Below are 19083 nucleotides of genomic sequence, written 5' to 3'. Positions count from 1 at the left end.
AGACCCCTGGGCATAGTAATATATTGGGGCCCCTACAGATCCTCCAGCGGTAGGGGTGGGGGAAGCTTTGATGTCCCGCGGGTGGTAAGGGGTATTATATCAACCACTCAGCATGTAGGGCCTGATACATAACTTCCAGGTGGTAGAGGATGTTTAATATGCAGAGGAGGGGTGTATAGTGGAGTGGGCTTATTATTCATAATTTTCTGGTGGGGGGACAGCTTGCTTGACTGCAGATATCTCCAGTTCCCGGAAATAGATTTTTTAGATTTTAATGGAATTAAAAACTAGAGAATCCCACCTACCAAATGCTATTGGGGACTAGGGGATCAGGAGGCAGAGCAATCTGCCAACGAGTATATAAAACTACATTCCAGGTGTGTGGAGCTGGAGCCGTAACCAGCTGCTTGAAGGCTGATATCTCTGGTTCTGGGAAGCTTAGAGACAAGCTACTAGTGTCCCTCAAAGGGGGAGAGTCCCCGCTTTTGAAATATATCCTCAGAAAAACTCTAAGTCAGACAGAACCTGAAATATTGGACTGGGAAGAGCAATTAACAGGCTTGGATGGGGACCACTGCTTTGAAGTCAGATATCTCCGGTTCCCAAGGGCCGATTTTTACAATTCTTGTATCCATGGAAAGAGGGGACCCTCAGCTTCCAGCCTAGGGCCTTAGACTCCTAGGGGGGGTTTCTGGGTACTCAGAAACCCCCCCTGCGTGCGCTACTGGGTGCTTTTGTTAGTAGGTGCACATTCAACTTTGCAACAATTCCAAATATTTTGTTGAAGGTTACATTACAATGTAATAGTAACCTTTTCCCAATCCTAACAAGATTATAAGATTTTGACTAAGGTATTAATGCACCAGGTGCCTTGCATGGGTAGCTGGAGGAGAAAACCCAGAAGATCTCAACCTATTGACTGTTGAGCTATCGACTAAATACCGAATATCCCAATGGTCCTGATAACATTATGATTTTGTGGCTCTTAGTAGATTGTTGGTGGCTAGGATGACAATGGATTACATGTATGTCAATGTACTATAATATTTGTTTTTTCTTTTCCTTTTAGAATCTTTTGGATCGATGTATGACTGAATCACCTGGAGACAAGAAGAGTGCAGATTTCTTTGTGAGTTGAAAATATACAGCATACACTGTATATAGGGGAAGATGTATTAAGCCATAACAAGAGATAAAATGCAAGGGTGATAAAGATAAATAAATGTCCAGCCAATCACATCCCAACTGCCATGATAGAGGCTGTGTTTGAAAAAAGTCAGTAAAGTGCTAATTGGCTGGACGTTTTGCATTTATCTCTTGTTAAGGCATCTGCCCCATAGTCACATTTGACAGTTTATGGATCCTGTAGTGATGTATCAGGCATTGCTCTGCATGATGTCTCCATATGACACCAGCTGTTTATTAAATAAGGCATCAGCAAAGTGGCGTATATACAATGGGTGCAGTGTGTGAGGTGAACACCGGCCTCAGAGTCCCAGGGGGGCCAACACCGGGCATACTGCACCCATTTTCTAATACTTACTCTCGGGAGTCCCGCGGCAGCGGTAGGAGAACTGCAGAAATTGCTGGAAAAATGGCGCGGTGACCAATTTTCTGACGATCTGCGCATGTGCAGTGGAGTCTGAGCAGTCCAGTGTTAAGACTCCATATCACTGGGGAGGATTGCGCATGTACTAGAGCGGTCAGACCCTGCTGCTACCGGCACTGCGCCAGGCAGAGAGGTTAGGACCTGGCTAAGGAGGCTGCACACGCGTTTCCTTCTTCCCAGTGGCGTAGCTACAGGGGTCGCAGCGGTCGCACCTGCGACCGGGCCCCTGAGCCAGGGGGGCCCAACCCCCGCCACTATAATAGGGCAGCCGAGGTTTAATGGCATAATTTCGCACATGCGCAGAGCCGTTCCAGCTTCAAGTATGGACGGATAGCATCGGGCGTCAGCGGAGCACGCTCCATACGCAGCGGCTTGGGTGACGTAGTTGCCCCTGGTAACCTGGAGAGAGTCGCCGCGTAGAGGATGGTGAGTGGGGCCGGTGCGCCAGTGATGCCGCGGGGAGGCCGGTAACATTAGGTGGGCGGCGGTGCTGGGCGTGCTGGTAGGGAAAGGGCATTGAGTGGCTGTGCCGGGAGGATTGCGGCTATGGATGAGCGAGCTCCTCCGTTGCTGGGACGCCATGATGCTGAGGAGGGAAGGTGGGGGGCTCATCCTGGGTGACTCATAGGAAGGAGATGCCATGGGGATTACAGACAGCCGTGCTGGGGATATCCCTTCCCTGCCAGCTTGCTGTGCCGATGTGGGCATCGGCATGCTCTGCCGATAGAGGATGTGCTGGGATTTGTAGTGCCACATCTAGATATCATGGCCACTAGTATCATAATATAATCCTTTGGGCCTTGTAGATTAATACCTAGCACACCATAGCTTCCAGTAACCTGGGCCTCTCCAGTTTTATCATATTTGTTCTTTTAATATTTTATTTAAATAAACTACTATCCTATGTTTAAATGTTAGTTCTATTATTAACATAATATACTTGATGTATTAAAATATAAACAGACCGAGATTTTAATTTTGTTGTATGTAGGGGGGCCCCAAGCTGACCTTTCGCACCAGGGCCCATGAACCCTTAGCTACGCCCCTGCTTCTTCCTTAATATGCCCCTGCATCAGCATACATCACAGCACACATCTGACTACATTTATAGGTGTTATAAAGAATAAAGTACCCCATACAGTAAATCAACATGGACATTTGAGGTCACCTTGGATTTCTGTGGCCTGTATACTTGCACTTTCCTTTATAAAATATTTTTAATTTATAAGATGAGTTACTATATTACAGTCTTAAATCTTAGCAGAGCTGGATTAAGGCTCTAAGGAGCCCAGGGTTTTTAAAATAAGGGGGCCCTAAGGAATAAAATATAAATCTACGCATATATATATATATATATACACAGATGAAGCCTCATTGCTGTGATCTAGCCGCTCCTTCTTGTTTATCACCTCATAATTGCACCTGCAGTGGGGGATTGACACTGCACCACGGATGTTGCATGTGGCGATTTGCGCGGCAACGATGAGCGTGGCTATATCTGTATAATCATATCCTGAATGTGGATACGATGCATCCCATCTATCGCCAGGAGAGGTATCGGGACTTTGGGTCAACAGCAAGTAGGTTGACGTCATTAGGCCGACATGCATTAAGGTTGACATGCAAGAAGGTCGACGTGGGTTAGGTTGACAGGGTCATTAGGTCGACACAAGCATTAGGTCAACATGGAGAAGGTTGACAGTCAAAAGGTCAACATGGGGTTTTTCACTTATTCCAGCCCTTAGACGTAGGCTATCTGTGCTGGGGCTATTACCATACATACCTTCTGCCTCTGATAGTGGCAGCGATCACTCAGGCAGCGATCACTCAGGCAGCGATCACTCAGGCAGCGATGGCACTTAGTAGCAGGATACAAGAGGGGAATGTTGTTGTTATTAACTGATGCTAAATAAATTCACATCAACTCTGTTCCATAATCATTTCAGGGCCGGTGCAAGGCACCGGAGCGCCCCAGGCAAGTCGGGGTGGGGGCGCCCCGGTGCCGGGGGGGGGGGGGGGGTGTACCTGGCCTGCGGCGCTGTGTATATAAAGCTTGCGGCGGTGGCGGGGGGGTCCCTGCAGTCAAGAAATAACGAGCGCTATCCGCCTGGCTACGCGGAAGCGCTTCTTTTGTGAAAACACTGGCCGCACGGCGCACGCTGATTGGCTGAATCTCAGCCAATCAGCGTGCGGCCAGTGTTTCCACAACAGAAGCGCTTCCGCGAAGCCAGGCGGATAGCGCTCGTTATTTCTTGACTGCAGGGACCCCCCGCTGCCACCGCCGCAAGCTTTATATACACAGCCGCAGGACAGGTACACCCGCGGCACGGGGGGGCGAAATGCCGCCCTCCAGTGGCCGGCGCCCTAGGCAAATGCCTAGATTTGCCTAGTGGTGGCGCCGGCCCTGAATCATTTTAATTCTGTGAATTCTTTTCTCCATTAGATTGAATACAACTTCCGGTATCTACAATGTCCTCTAAGCTTTAAGAAGAAGAAGAAAGAACCAACCAACATCTACTATGAACCCCTGACCACATTAAATGTAAGATAATGTCACACCTAAATCTGAGATAGACGCAGAGCACTTCCAAGCTCAGCAGCAGCCACATTTACTAATTGATGCTAATGCCGGTAGCCGTCCATCTACAAATACACAGTCGCCTGTCCGTTCTCTGTCCACAGTAAACAACAGTAGTATTGTCACTTTCCTGCACCCCATTCTGAGTGCAAATGATTTATCCGGAAACAGACTTCCATCATCTCCATCATGCCTTGAGCTTAGAAGTTAGTCACACCCACAAGGAACTAGGATCTGCTGTTTGAGTCTGCATAGCATTTGTTTATTTTTATTATTTATTAACGGTTTCTTATATAGCGCATACATATTCTGCAGCGCTTTACAGAATACAGTTCAACATTCACATCAGTCCCTGCCCCAGTGGATCTTACAATCTATATTCCCTACCACATGTACATGCACACATAGACATTTTAGGGTTAATTTGTTGGGAGCCAATTAGCCTACCTGTATATTTTTGGAGGAAACTGGAGGAAACCCACGCAAGTACAGGTAGAATGTACAAACTCTGCACAGTTAGGCCCATGGTGGGAATCTAACCCATGACCTTAGTGCTGTGAGGCAGTAATGCTAACCATTACACCAACCGTACTGCCCGTAGTAGCTGCCTGATTGCTAATTTGCATGTAAAAATGGCAGCATTTGTACCAGTTGAAGGGTAGGGTTGGGTGGATCCAGTGGCGAAAGTTCATCCCAGTTGCCCGGAGGCATGATGTGTATTGGATCCCCCACCGCCCCCCCTCCTCACACACACACACACACACACACACACACACACACACAACCTTATATAAAATATATACTGTATATATGAGAGAGAGAGAGAGAGAGATAGAGAACAGATATATTTCAGAACTCAGAAGTGATATCAATGGCTTTCAATTAATTTTTTTTACATTACAAGGAAGGAGAGGTGCCCCCTTGGGAGCAGGAGCCCGGTGGCAAATGACTGCATTGCCTCCCAGAGTTCTGCCTCTGGGTGGATCATTGGTGTATGTTTCAGAATATATTAAAGGCAGAAAACAGATTATTTGAAAGAGTTACATTATTTTCCTTTCACAACAGTACTTGTATTTTACATCAATTGTTTTTCTCCATTTACTGATATAGGCCATGGTTCAACACAAGCGTGTGGAGCTCCTCTCTCATCCAGTTTGTAAAGAATACTTGCTAATGAAATGGTATGTATGGGATGTATATAGTAGGCATACATGAATGTTTATTAAAGAATAGGTCATTTCAATATGCAAAGTAGACCTCCACCCCCAGCAGTCACCTCATCCTCCCTATTACAGTTAAACCACAATGTCGACACTTTTAGAAGTGATGGAAATTCTGCATTGGTGTAAAAGAGACTCAAAATTAAATAGCTAAATTGGCATTTAAGTATTGAGCAATGCCTCCTATGTGCAAGATTTGGGGGTTGGGATGAAGATCCTATGTGCAAGATTTGGGGGTTGGGATAAGGATTATTAGCAGTTATATTGGCATTTATCTATATACTGTATTTCCATTCCAACATTCTGTGCAGTACTTTCAACAGGGTTGCCTACTTTTAATGTCTCCTCTCCGGGAGAAGCCCGGAGAGGAGAATGACAGCAGCACTTCGGGGGCGGGGCCTTATGTAGACATCATCAATTTGTGGGTTTTCGAGGAGGGGGCTCGGCTAAATTATGCAATGTGTATCTTTAGCCCTGCCCTCCCCCCAAAAAGCCGCGAATCATGATAATTTACCGCTACAGCCAGGGAGATTCGGTGGGTCCCGGCGGTATCCGGGAGGGTTGCCTCACGGCCATTTCAGGAGGGTAGGCAACCCTGACTTTCAAGGACATTGAGGGACTTGATGTCCTTTGGGGGAACAAAGCTGCAAAAATGTATCAATTCCTTCAGTTTTAATTGTTTCCTTGTATTTTAGGATGGCTTACGGATTTAAAGCGCACCTCATTAACCTTGCAATTTACTCATTCGGGCTTATTCCTCTAACTCTCTTGATAATGACCGCTGTGGTACCCGAATTCAACAATTCAACTGCAAGACCTGAGCCATTACAGCTTAAGGTATTCTGTGGTGCTAGCCCCACTTTGCTATTTTTGAACTACATTTATATTACATGTTGTTATTTAAAGGACTATTAATTATGATTTACCCAATAAATGGATTCCAATTTTCTGTTTATTTAGCTATGTCTTGCAAAGATGTATTTTATGTAATTACAGTAAGATAAAAGGTGCCAGATAGAGATAAAATACCAATAGATCAAAGTGTCTTTAAAATCTATGAGACATATTGAGCATTGTACTTACAAACATGTTGATGCACTTACTGTGAGCCTCAATTCTGACCCCTACAATGCAGCACCAGTGATGGATCTACTATAAAACTAATAAAAGTTAAGCTTTAGGGCCTCTCCAGTTCAAGCGCTACAAGGCCCCAAAAATGTAGGACAATGCAGCACCAGTAATGGATCTACTATAAAACTAATGAAGGTTAAGCTACAGGGCCCCTCCAGTTCAAACGCTACAAGGCCCCTAAAATGTAGGGCAATGCAGCACCAGTGATAGATCTACTATAAAACTAATGAAGGTTAAGCTTCAGGGCCCCTCCAGTTCAAACGCTACAAGGCCCAAAAAATGTAGGGCAATGCAGCACCAGTGATAGATCTACTATAAAACTAATGAAGGTTAAGATTCAGGGCCCCTACAGTTCAAACGCTACAAGGCCCAAAAAATGTAGGACAATGCAGCACCAGTGATGGATCTACTATAAAACTAATGAAGGTTAAGCTTCAGGGTCCCTCCAGTTCAAACGCTACAAGGCCCCTAAAATGTAGGGCAATGCAGCACCAGTGATGGATCTACTATAAGACTAATGAAGGTTAAGCTTCAGGGCCCCTCCAGTTCAAGCGTTACAAGGCCCCAAAAATATAGGGCAATGCAGCACCAGTGATGAATCTACTATAAAACTAATGAAGGTTAAGCTTCAGGGCCCCTCCAGTTCAAGCGCTACAAGGCCCCAAAAATGTAGGTCTACCACTGAGGAACACTAATGTTAAGGGTCCTACACATGGTGAGATGTGCTAAGCGTTGTGAGCAATGCTAGATCTCTCAGAACATTCAGCAAGATCTGTCAGCACACAGCGGTGTGTCAGCAATGTGTGCTGAGCGATTTCTCACGGCCAGTGTTCTCCAGTGAGAACACTGGTCCTGACCGATTAATAACCGGCATGCTGCATCGCTATGGCCCCTACATAAGGAGTGATGTAGAGGCATTTTCTGAGTGTTCTAGTTAGACACAATGTGTAGGCCCAATTAGGATAAGGGTTTATTCTGGAGACCATTTAACCACCAAGTGGTTAAAACCAAGTTTTTCAGTGAACGGATTTCAGCTACAAGCTGTTGTAGACATGGATATGTGTACAGAGTAGCTTATAGCAGAAATTAGTATTTCAAAAAGGAGTATTAGCATGTTTGTAAGTACAGGTTGAGTATCCCTTATCTGAAATGCTGGGGACCATGATCATTTTGGATAAGGGATTTTTACGGAATTTGGAATTTCTTTTCATACTTACCTGGTCCCCTGGCGGCGTCCCAATGGCCCTTGACATTCACAGTGTCCCCTGTCTTCCACGGCGGCCATCGGAATCCTCTTCAGCGGCATCTCTGGTCCCAAGAATGCATTGCGTGGGTGCCTCGGTGACGTCATCGGCACACCCGCTCAATGCATCCTTGGGACCGGGGATGCCACTGAAGAGGATTCTGATGGCCGCCGTGGACACCAAGGGATGAGGTAAGAAGTGCGGGGGAAAAAACAAAACAAAACTAAAAAAAAACCAACATGCTGTATGCTTATATGAAAAGATGGTATCACCTGCGACAGTAGAACCTAATACATTATCCAGCACCTGCCTCGGTAAACTGTCAATTTCCCTGAAATTAAGAGTGCACTCACCAGTATTCTCGTATATTGGAAGAAGACTGAGCAAATATAATATAATAATTGAATTTTCAATATTCATATGTTTATTTTGCTGTCGCTGTAAGATGTACTGTAAAATGCTAATAAAGGCTGGTAACGTCATCCTCTATACATCCTATGTCTGCAGGACACATATTTCACACGCGTCTGCATGGGCATTGTGACGTTCATGAGTATACTTGGGATTCTGAAAGAACTTGTACAGATAGTCCAACAGGTAATGTATACAAAGAAGTGATGCCTACTGTATATTATTTCATGCATTGAAAAATTACCAGCCAATAGTGAACAATTTTTTTAGGTAATTTTAGAAATTCTGTTATAAAAAATGATCTGAAACTTCTCCAGTATAAAAAGGCCTAATTCAGACCTGATCGTAGGACAAATTTGTTTTCAAAATGGGCGAAACCATGCTCCACTGCAGATGGGGCAGATGTAACATGTGCAGAGAGAGTTAAGCTGGCCATACATCTACAGATTTATAAGGGGTGATTCTGTTTGGCTCGCCTCGCTAAGTAGCATAAATTTGCTGCTTAGCGATCCATGTAACACCAGCCCTGACTTATATTTGCGAAATTTCTAGTCTGAGAAGGGGCGGGAGGTTAACTTGTGCAGAGAGAGTTAAATTTAGATCGGGTATGTGGAAAGTGAAATCTAAATTGCAGTGTAAAAATAATGCATCCAGTATTTACCCTGCACATAAACAAAATAACTCACCCAAATCTAACTCTAGACTCTATACATGTTCCATCTGCCCAACCTGCAGTGCACATGGTTTTGCCCATTTTGAGAACAAATTTGTACTGCGATCAGATAGCACTGGCGAATAATCTGTTGATTTTCACATGTATTACAGTATATAGGATGGTGTATAATTGTAACTATGCTCTTTACTGTATGTGTTATTGCATTCTAGAGACTGAAGTACCTATTGGACAGCAGTAATGCTCTAGACTGGATAATTCATATTTCAAGCCTTCTCTTTGTATCATCTGTATGTAAAGGAACTCTCTCAATGTCCTTCTGGCAATGGCAAGCTGGAGCCTTTGCTGTGTTCTCATCCTGGGTCAACTTTCTGATTTACCTTCAAAGGTAATAAGATCTAACTATACTGTATATAACTATTTAGAACTATGTAAATCTACGATTCTCAAAGTGCTTTGGGCCTCATTCATTTTTGTACACAATGGCCAATGTTCATGCAACAGAGCGATTACCAGCAGACTGCGCATGAGCTGTGATCGCACTGAGCATGCATCAAGCTACAGTTGTGAACTCACTCAAACGCCAGGATGTACAAAAGTACAAATGCGGTAAAAACCTTAGTTTTTGTGTTTTTACACTCTAGTTGTGTCAGATTCACAATGTGCAGGACAAAATAGGAGTACGTTCTTACACAGAATTATTACTTATTATGGCAGAACTAAGCCAAATAGATATACTGTATGTTTATACTGATTGCATTGAGTACTTGATTAGTAAATTTCATTAGTAAATTGGTGGTGGAAGAACTAAACAAGTTTGTAATTCATAAAGATGGGAATTTTGGATAACAATGTTTCTTTTTATTTGTTTCCTTTTATTTATGTTAGATTTGAAACATATGGAATATATATTGTAATGTTTTGGGAAATTCTGCGAACCCTGATCCGAATTGTTGTACTATTCTTTTTCCTGATTTTGGCGTTTGGACTGAGCTTCTTCGTAATCCTATATCCCCAGGTTCAGTATGCAGGATTTACTGTAAATGCAGTGTTGTTTATATGTTATTACAGAATGCATGAAATAGTCTACAGGGCACACCTAGGTCCTTGATGGCTGACCTTGACACTCCAGCTGTTGTTGAACTACACATCCCAGCATGCTCTGCATCAGATGTGTAGTTCAACAACAGCTGGAGTGTCAAGGTTAGCCATCAAGGACCTAGGCTGTTATCTAGGATGCCAATGATCAGGCGGTATCTAATTACTGAATGCATAACATGTCAGTTTACCCTTTTTTGCTATGCTTAGAATAAATGGAATTAGTCATTTACTAAAACAAACCACACTGAGTGTTCTCCCCATGCATTATTTCTCAGAATGTCCGCCCCGGCAAAATTCCTGTCAATCCGCACTTTTATGCAGCAAAAAGTCAACCTGTACTAATATATCGGCCAGCACTGCTGCTAGTTTTAATTAATTAATTAATTTATTAACAGTTTCTTATATAGCGCATACATATTCTGCAGCCTTTGCAGACAATATTTGAACATTCACATCAGTCCCTGCCCCAGTAGAGCTTACAATCTATATTCCCTACCTCATGTACACACAGATACATTCATTCTAGGGTTAATTTTGTTGGGAGCCAGTTAGCCTACCTGTATATTTTTGGATTGTGGGAGGAAACTGGAGTACCCGGAGTAAACCCAAGCAAGCACGGGGAGAATATACAAACTTTGCACAGTTAGAGCCATGGTGGGAATCAAACCCCTGACCTCAATGCTGTGAGGCAGTAATGCTAACCATTACACCATCCGTGCTGCTTTAAGAGTTTGCTGCAAGCGTCCATTTAAATTACAAGCAGCTGTGGTGGGCCAATCACGGCTCGGTTTGCCATTACTCTGCCTCTACTCACATATTGGTAGTTGGCATTTGCCACTGGTAACATACACCACTAAACTACCATGTATCAGGAATTATGCCTGTGGATTCAAGCATGCCTCAGGCCTGTAAGGTGGGTGAGGACCCAAGTCACAAACAAAAGTGACTCTGGGCAATAGAACTGTACTGCTAGGGCTGTACACCTGATAAATCGTGTAATATCCTTTCTCCTAATATCTAACTTCATACATGCTAATGTCCCAAGTGTAGCTTAGTATAGTAGAAGGAGAGTCTGTCCTCACTGCAAGTTAAGATGACTATGGGCCAGATGCACTAAGCTTCAAAAGTGATAAAATGGAGAGTGTAAACAGCCAGCCAATCAGCTCCTGTCTGACATTTTTCAAACACAGTCTGTGACATGACAGGTAGAAGCTGATTGGCTGGTTGTTTATCAATCTCCATTTTATCACTTTTGAAGCTTAGTGCATCTGGCCCTAAGACTGTGCAAAGGTAGGTAAGTGAGTTAAAGTGAACATCGTGCTTTGTTAGAATGTCAGCTGCAGTGGCAAACGCAGGATTTTCAGAAGGTGGTTTCAAGAGGGGAGGAGCAAAGCACGGAGATAGACATTTAGGTGACCCAGTATATGCCGGGTCAGTTAAAGTATTATAGATAGACCAAATGTATATTAATAATAATAATAATAATATACATACATACATACATACATACATACATGGGTGTCAACAGCAGTGTAGACCCCTGGGCATAGCAATGTATTGGGGCACCTACTGATCCTCCAGTGGTAGGGGTGGGGGAAGCTTTGATGTCCCCCAGGTGGTAGGGGGTAGTGTATCAACCGCTCAGCATGTAGGGCCTGGATCAGTAATTTCCACTAATTACCCCTTTACTGCACAGATGGTGGGAGAAGGGGGCATTGGGCTGAATGAAGGGGCCCTGATACATAACTTCCAGGGTGGTAGAGGATGTTTAATATGCAGAGGAGGGGTGTATAGTGGAGTGGGCTTATTATTCATAATTTTCTGGTGGGAGGACAGCTTGCTTGACTGCAGATATCTCCAGTTCCCAGAAATAGATTTCTTAGATTTTAATGGAATTAAAAATTAGAGAATCCCACCTACCAAATGCTATTGGGGACTAGGGGATCAGAGCTCAGGAGGCAGAGAAATCTGCCAACGAGTATATAAAACTACATTCCAGGTGTGTAGAGCTGGAGCAGTAACCACCTGCTGGAAGGCTGATATCTCTGGTTCTGGGAACAGTAGAGACAAGCTCCTAGTGTCCCTCACAGGGGGAGAGTCCCAGCTTTTGGAATATACCCTCAGAAAAACTCTAAGTCAAACAGAACCTGAAATATCTGACTGGGAAGAGCAATTAACAGGCTTGGATGGGGACCACTGCTTTGAAGTCCGATATCTCCGGTTCCCTAGGGCCGATTTTTAAAATTCTTGTACCCATGGAAAGAGGGGACCCTCAGCTTTCATCCTAAGGCCCTTAGACTCCTGGGGGGGTTTCTGGGTACTCAGAAACCCCCCCTGCGTGCGCTACTGAGCTGTTGTGTCAAGGCGAAGTAAAAAGTTTACCTCATTTATTACTATCCATCCATCACTCCACCAGAATTACATACACTCTGCATATACTGTATTCATCTCAGCTATCAATGCTGGAATGAATGCATTGATGAAAGACGCTTCGTGATTTGTGATTGTAAGAAAATGCAGGTCAGAAATATACGTGAAAAAAAAATAAGATTGGTAGGAAATTGGGATCATTAAGACCATTACTGTCAGGTAACTGAGGGGAATGTGGTACTACAGTATAAATAAGCAATTGAATATTATATGCTTGCTGCTTGTCACATGTTTAAAAACATTAATACTATATTGTGTGGTTTAATTGTGTTGTTTTCTCTTTTCTAGACTACATTTGGCAATCCCTACCTTGCCTTAATGCAGACGTTCACTATGATGCTTGGAGATATTAACTATCAAGATGGTTTCCTTCAACCTATGCTTGAACAGCAAATTGAATACCCGTTTTTAACATTTGTTCATCTAATTATATTCACTCTGTTAATCCCTATACTGCTGATGAACTTGCTTGTAAGTTATTTCAAAAATACAGTATTGTCATCTAATGTTTACTGGTTTCCATACGTTTTTGTGTTACTGTAAGGTTATAATAAATAATCTAGTATGTATGTTCGTAAAATAAACACTGATCTCAATGGGAAAGTTATAGGGGGGTATCAGCACTCACATATTCAATGCTACTGTTCATGACAGCATTGAAGGGTTTCAGATCTGACTTTTTAAAAGTCGGGTCTGTTTTTGTCAGAAAAGGCAGCAAATTGTCGAGTTCACAGCCAGTTTTCGACAAGTTGTGACCATTTTCGCCAATCCACAGACTTTCTGACACTCAGCAGCCAGAACATTGAATTCCAACTGTTCAGTTACTGGGCGGGATGTATTAAAATACATTGTCGCCCTCGCCACACCACCTCAGCGATGCTAGCGCATACTGTATGTACTAACATATGCGACTAGCATCACCATGCGGTGACGGAGGCCCCCTGCGATACCTGTGATGTCTCCCCGTCTCATCCCTGGGCTTCAGCGCTTATCCCCGGCGCCTCTTCCCCTGCAGCCGGAAGGACCTCGGGCTGTGACATGTTGCTAGGGGGAGGAGGATTTTGGTGGAGGACGGGACTGGGTCGGCGTCTGTGGTCTGCTGCTGGCGGCAAAAAGAAGCCCATAGGCTTCTATAGTGTATTGCCACCCAAAGGTGGCGATACCCTGCCCGGCGAAGACGCGACGGCCGGGTCTTAGTACATTTGAAAATGCGGGAATATCCCCGAAAACAGGGGTTTTACCGCATTTTTCCCTAAGTACATCCCGCCCACTGTGAGAAGAAAGGAAAGTGGCCTGGGATTCCGACTGTCGGGACATTCTGACAGTCGGAATCCATTATTGAATACCCCCATAATAGTTCCAATGGCAATGATGGAAAATGAGTATGCCTGATCTAATTTTGATGCCCTGGCTCTACATCAATGCATAAGGCAAGGTGCTGTGTGATAACAAGGGATAATGTAATTAATATAATTGATGCATGCCATAAACCATTAGCAGCACACACTTACTTGCAAGTTGTGCTGCAGTGTCATAGGCAGTAAGTACTGTATAACCAGATAATCTGGGCAGGGAAACCTGGCTTGGATTTATTTGCTTCCCCCAGAGGTGTAAACGAAAAACAAGAAAAGTTGCTCTCTCATTATAACACAATAAGGGGTACATTTACTAAAGCTTCTAAAAATAAAGAGGTTATGTTGCCCATAGCAACCAATCATATTCTGTCTATCGTATCTGAGAAAATTATAGAAAAAAAATTCAAATTGGTTGCTATGGGCACTGTGTGAGTGCCTATAAATCTTTTGGCAATTCTGCAAGGAATCTCTGCATTAAATAATGCCTAGAACAATCAGTGATAAACAATGAGTGCTAAACAACCAGCCAATCAGCTACTAACTACCATGTTACAGGCTGGGTTTGAAAAATGACAGGTAGGAGCTCATTGGCTGGTTATTTATCACTCTCCACTTTATCACTTCTTGAACCTTGATACATCTGTCCCAAAATGTGTAGGCAAACCTGATATATGTGACAGGCACCGACTAAAACAACTATGACAAGACCAGCCGAGCCAGCAATTGACAGGTAAAAGCTGATTGACAACTGATTGTGGTTCAGCATGCATTTTACACTGTAATGGAATCGCAGTCAATTACTTTTGATTCCACTGTGTCAGTGTAACTACAGTATGAACCGTTAAGTAAAGATCCTATATGTAAACTAAAGAGCCTTTATTTATACAATAAACATGCTATCTTTTCTTGTACTATAGATTGGTCTGGCTGTTGGGGACATTGCCGAAGTCCAGCGGAATGCAGCACTTAAGAGGATTGCAATGCAGGTAAATAACATATACTGTAGGAGGTTATTCTGGTTCGCTCCCAAAGGCAAATTCACTCTCCAATGGACAAAACCATATGCCCTGCAGGTGGGTCTGATGTAACATGTGCAGAGAGTTAGATTTGGGTTGGGTAAAAATAAAGCTGCCAGTATTTACTCTGCACAGAAACAATATTACACCTATATCTAATTTTCTCTGCACATGTTACATCAGCCCCACCTGCAGTGCACATGATTTTGTTGCCCGGGTCATCCTCTGTATAACGGACAACCCGGGTTTAATGTGAAAGCTCCGGGTCCGAACCGGAATCTCGATCCCGGGTCCGAGCTAGCATTGCGATGTGAAAGTGATATAATAGTCTGCACAGAAACATTACATGGTTGCTGTAGAAAAATGGAAACAAAAATTCTCATTTAAACACTATTAATACAAAGCACTGAGTTACTGTGTAGTCTTATTGTTTTTGCAGATCAGCGTTAAAACGACTCATGGAATACAATGTAGAAAGAAAATGATATACATATAAATTACAAAATGCTCGGGGTTACATTATTTATGGGATGCAAGTTTACTTAGTGCACAGCCTGTGAAGGCTCCTTTACGTAAAAAGGCTTGTGTAGTAACTATATAAACACTGCAGCCAAAGGGAACGGGATCTGAGCTGCACAGCACTGTTATCAGTTCTCTTTCATTTTGGATTTGGAATTTATTTATAGGGGTACTTTATAATACCGTAAGTTCATCTCAAATGACTGGAGGCAATTTGGACTTTGGTGCCCCCCCAATAAATAAATAAATAAATGTAAGAGCTCTGAGAAGGGCCGGTGGCTCAGGGTCAGACTCATGAACATTCTATATAAGCATTCTCTGGTGCATCCCATCTCATAGTCCAGCAGCAGCAGCTGCAGATGCACCGTTGCTTGCTGTAGCACAGGTCGGGTGGTACCAGATGGGAACCATCCTGTCCTCTACTGCAGGTGCTATCAGGGCTCCATTGGAAGAGGAGCAGTCATATTTGGATCCCACTGTGAACCACACAGGTGCTTCTATACATGCAGGTGCCCTTTGAAGGCTTGGATCCCAGAGGCTGGTACCTCCATTGCCTCTGGGAGTTACACCCCTGCTTAGAAATGCAGTTGTTAGGAATGTAACAGTGCCATCAGCTGATCTGGATCTATATAATAATGGAGAACGGTATGTCCTAAGACTTGTCCCGTTCTCGCTGACTGCTCTTACTGCCCTGACAGAGAGGGGACATACATGCAAGGGGGAATGGTGTAAATATTATGCAACAGGAAGCACCTATTCCTTGTGTATCAATACCTATTTCCCTCTAGACTGAAAGCTTGTGATCAGGGCCTTCCTACCTGAGCAAAAAAGCGGGCAACGAAGATAGTCAAGGACCAACTACATCCTGGCCATGGCTTGTTTAAAGTACTGCCATCAGGCAGACGCTACAGGGATATTCCCCCCAGGTCCAGCAGAAGCCTAAAAAGTTTCTTTCCTCTAGCGGATCACCTGTTGACACGTGAACTCATGAACACCTCACTGTCTAGTCACGCCATAACCCTTTGGACATAAACTAACACGGTGTCCCCTCGGAATAACTTTCTATATGACTGTACATGTCCCCCCACCTGTTTATTGTTTATACTGTATGCCGTTTACTTGTTACCCACCTGGCTGCTGCACAGCAATCCGAAAACAAAGTCCTAGTATACGCAAGTATACCTGGCCAATAAAGCTGATTCTGACTGTTATTACCCAGTGTTGTTCTATTACTGTTGTTCCAATTGAACTACAACTACTACTACTACTACTACTACTAATAATAATAATAATATTAATAATAATAATAAAAATTATAAACTAAAACTACAAATGAAATGTAAAAATAGCTATACATAGTAAAACACAGTGCTTGTTCCTGCCTGTTTGCACATTGTTAATCATTTGCAGGCCTGGCCTCTCTGTTATCTCTGCACCCTATGTTCGGGAACACAGCTACGGGAACAGCAGCAAGCTAAAACTCCCCTAGCTGCCCCCTCTATAAATGACTTTGTATTTTTTTGTAAACATAGTTTGCAGAACTTTCTTTCTTCAGAACTTTCTTTCTTCAGATATCGTTGCCTATGTAGCAGTTACATCTACATTACATATACAGTTCTCATGCACACTAGCCTTGTTTTTGCAAAAATCTATAGTCGGTTTACAGTTACATTATTGTGGTGACCCCTAGTGTCAGAAGGACAGCACTGCAGCCAGAAATGGCCAGAAAGGACACGTTATATAAAATGCGCAAATATAAATCATTCAGTGAACTTCTTAATTATTTTCCATCTGGCTCTGAATCCAAATGAAAGTTGTGATGTGAAATTATGTCATTATAGAAAGTCACTGCATTGCTTGGACTATAAGACACAGTGACGGCTTATTTAGTTACATAAGAAATGTAAAATAAAAGTGCTCTACTTTCTCACAAATCACAAAATATTTAGTATAAATTTCCTACATATCAGTAAAAGTAGACTCCCAAAAATATGCACTCCCAAAACATGGCATCCAGTGTCTGTGAACCCCATTGTGAAAGGATGACCTGGAGCATACCTCCCAACATGACCCTCTCCAGCAGGGACACAATCTTCTGTACTCGGACATCCCTTTTAATTAATGATTGCCATCACCTGTGTTGAAGCACCTCTCTTATCAATTACCCTGCTTAAAACAGGTGATGGCGATCATACATTAAGAGGGAAGTCCAGAAACAGAGCATTGTGTCCCTCATGGAGAGGGTCATGTTGGGAGGTATGGCTGGAGTGTCGTCCCTTCCTCTCAGAGAGTGTTATACACATATCTGCACATGTTGGACAGGACACCGGGTAGATGATATTTCTTAATCCAGTTCTTGGACATACTGTATAGCAGTTTGCTATAAGCGATAGAATAATCTGCTAAAATATGTTAATGACGATGCCGCAGGTATCTATACAGAGACTCTGATGGTGTCTCTGATCTGCTGCTTGTGTACCGAGATCCATTATTGGAAGCACCGCTATGCTTGCTGAAATTGTCTGTCGCAAGTAAGCCGCTGGAACGCCCCATTACCTCCCATAAATGGTTATTATCTGTCACTTACCTTACAAATAAGTCCTCTCTGTCTCTGCTGTCACTAATCAATCACTGCTCACGCACATTTCCACTCCTATGTTAAAAACTGTACAAACATTGGCATTGCATCCACATGGGAATCAGGCCTAAGCTGAATATACTGTAATATACATGCAAGTAGAAGTAAGACAAATTATACTTTCTATAACGTTAAGATATAGCATGCTTTGCAGGGATTGCGTCAGAGTGTATGCTGCATGGTTTATGTTGTTTGTTTTGTGCGCACTTAGGTGAGTCTGCACACAAACTTAGAGAAAAAGCTGCCATACTGGTTCCTGAAGCGAGTGGATCAAGTCTGTTCCATTGTGTATCCCAATCGTCCAAGAATCTGGGGACTTGCTATCAACTCCGTGAGTATTGTACTGATCTCACTATATCTTTCAAATGATTGAATGCTTTGTGCCAATGACTGCATAGGTTCCAGCATTACAGGCCTTGCATGGAGGAGCATACTCTTAATTCAAGTTCTTAAATTTAGCCTACCCAAAAAAAGCAAAGGTGCTGGGTACATACAACTGTTCAAATCGTCCAGTGTGTGCGCATTGTGTCACTGATGATGCGCACTCCCGGTGTGTCGTCACTGTCATCATCCATTATCTGTACATGCAGGACGATGGAGGACATCTGTAGCATTGCCAGCGCTCCATGGCTACCAGTGTATGAACTTGCTGATGCCTCTTCCCCTGCCAGGTCCTGTTGGTGGCAATGTTGACCTGGGTACCAATCGGTTACTGTGTACCCAGCTGTTTTCACAAACAGCGACACAGCATGGCTGTACTCTCACGGTGTCATTCCAAGCTACTCTGACTGGCTCACTAACATACACATTGGCCCTAATTCAGATCTGATTGCAGTACAAATTTGTTCTCAAAATCGGCAAAACCGCTTGCCCTGTGCCAATGCCTCTCTGACCAGTGTGGTCTGTGCAGGACTAGGCTGATGCTTCTTTTCCAGTTACCCCTCTGTTCCCTGTTACTATGGAAACATAGTTAGATTTGTGTGAGTTTTGTTTCTGTGCAGGGTAAATACTGACTGCATTATTTTTACACTGCAGCTTAGATTTCAGTTTCAACACACCCAAATGTAACTGTCTCACTGCATGTTACATCTGTCTCACCTGCAGTGCAGCATGGATTTGCCCATTTTGAGAACAATTTTTTTCTGCGATCAGATCTTA

The 19083-nt window shown here is 43.4% G+C and overlaps 1 protein-coding gene across 3 annotated transcripts in view; it reads left to right on the top strand.

The window, feature by feature from the left end:
• Positions 1–19083, top strand: part of TRPA1 (transient receptor potential cation channel subfamily A member 1) — a 121996-nt gene that overhangs the window by 98258 nt on the left and 4655 nt on the right. For all 3 annotated transcript variants that reach the window (XM_083187247.1, XM_083187248.1, XM_083187246.1), the window contains exons 17-26: positions 1070–1129; positions 4053–4151; positions 5298–5368; positions 6103–6244; positions 8290–8379; positions 9079–9254; positions 9755–9884; positions 12686–12868; positions 14670–14738; positions 18137–18256. In XM_083187247.1, coding sequence (XP_083043373.1) covers positions 1070–1129; positions 4053–4151; positions 5298–5368; positions 6103–6244; positions 8290–8379; positions 9079–9254; positions 9755–9884; positions 12686–12868; positions 14670–14738; positions 18137–18256 — 1140 coding nt within the window. The remainder of the gene's footprint in view (positions 1–1069; positions 1130–4052; positions 4152–5297; positions 5369–6102; positions 6245–8289; positions 8380–9078; positions 9255–9754; positions 9885–12685; positions 12869–14669; positions 14739–18136; positions 18257–19083) is intronic.

The sequence above is a fragment of the Crinia signifera genome, chromosome 5, assembly GCF_055691185.1.
Source record: "Crinia signifera chromosome 5, ASM5569118v1, whole genome shotgun sequence".
Lineage (NCBI taxonomy): Eukaryota > Metazoa > Chordata > Amphibia > Anura > Myobatrachidae > Crinia > Crinia signifera.
Note: the sequence above shows the minus strand (reverse complement) of the source record. Positions and strands in the feature narration are given on the sequence as shown.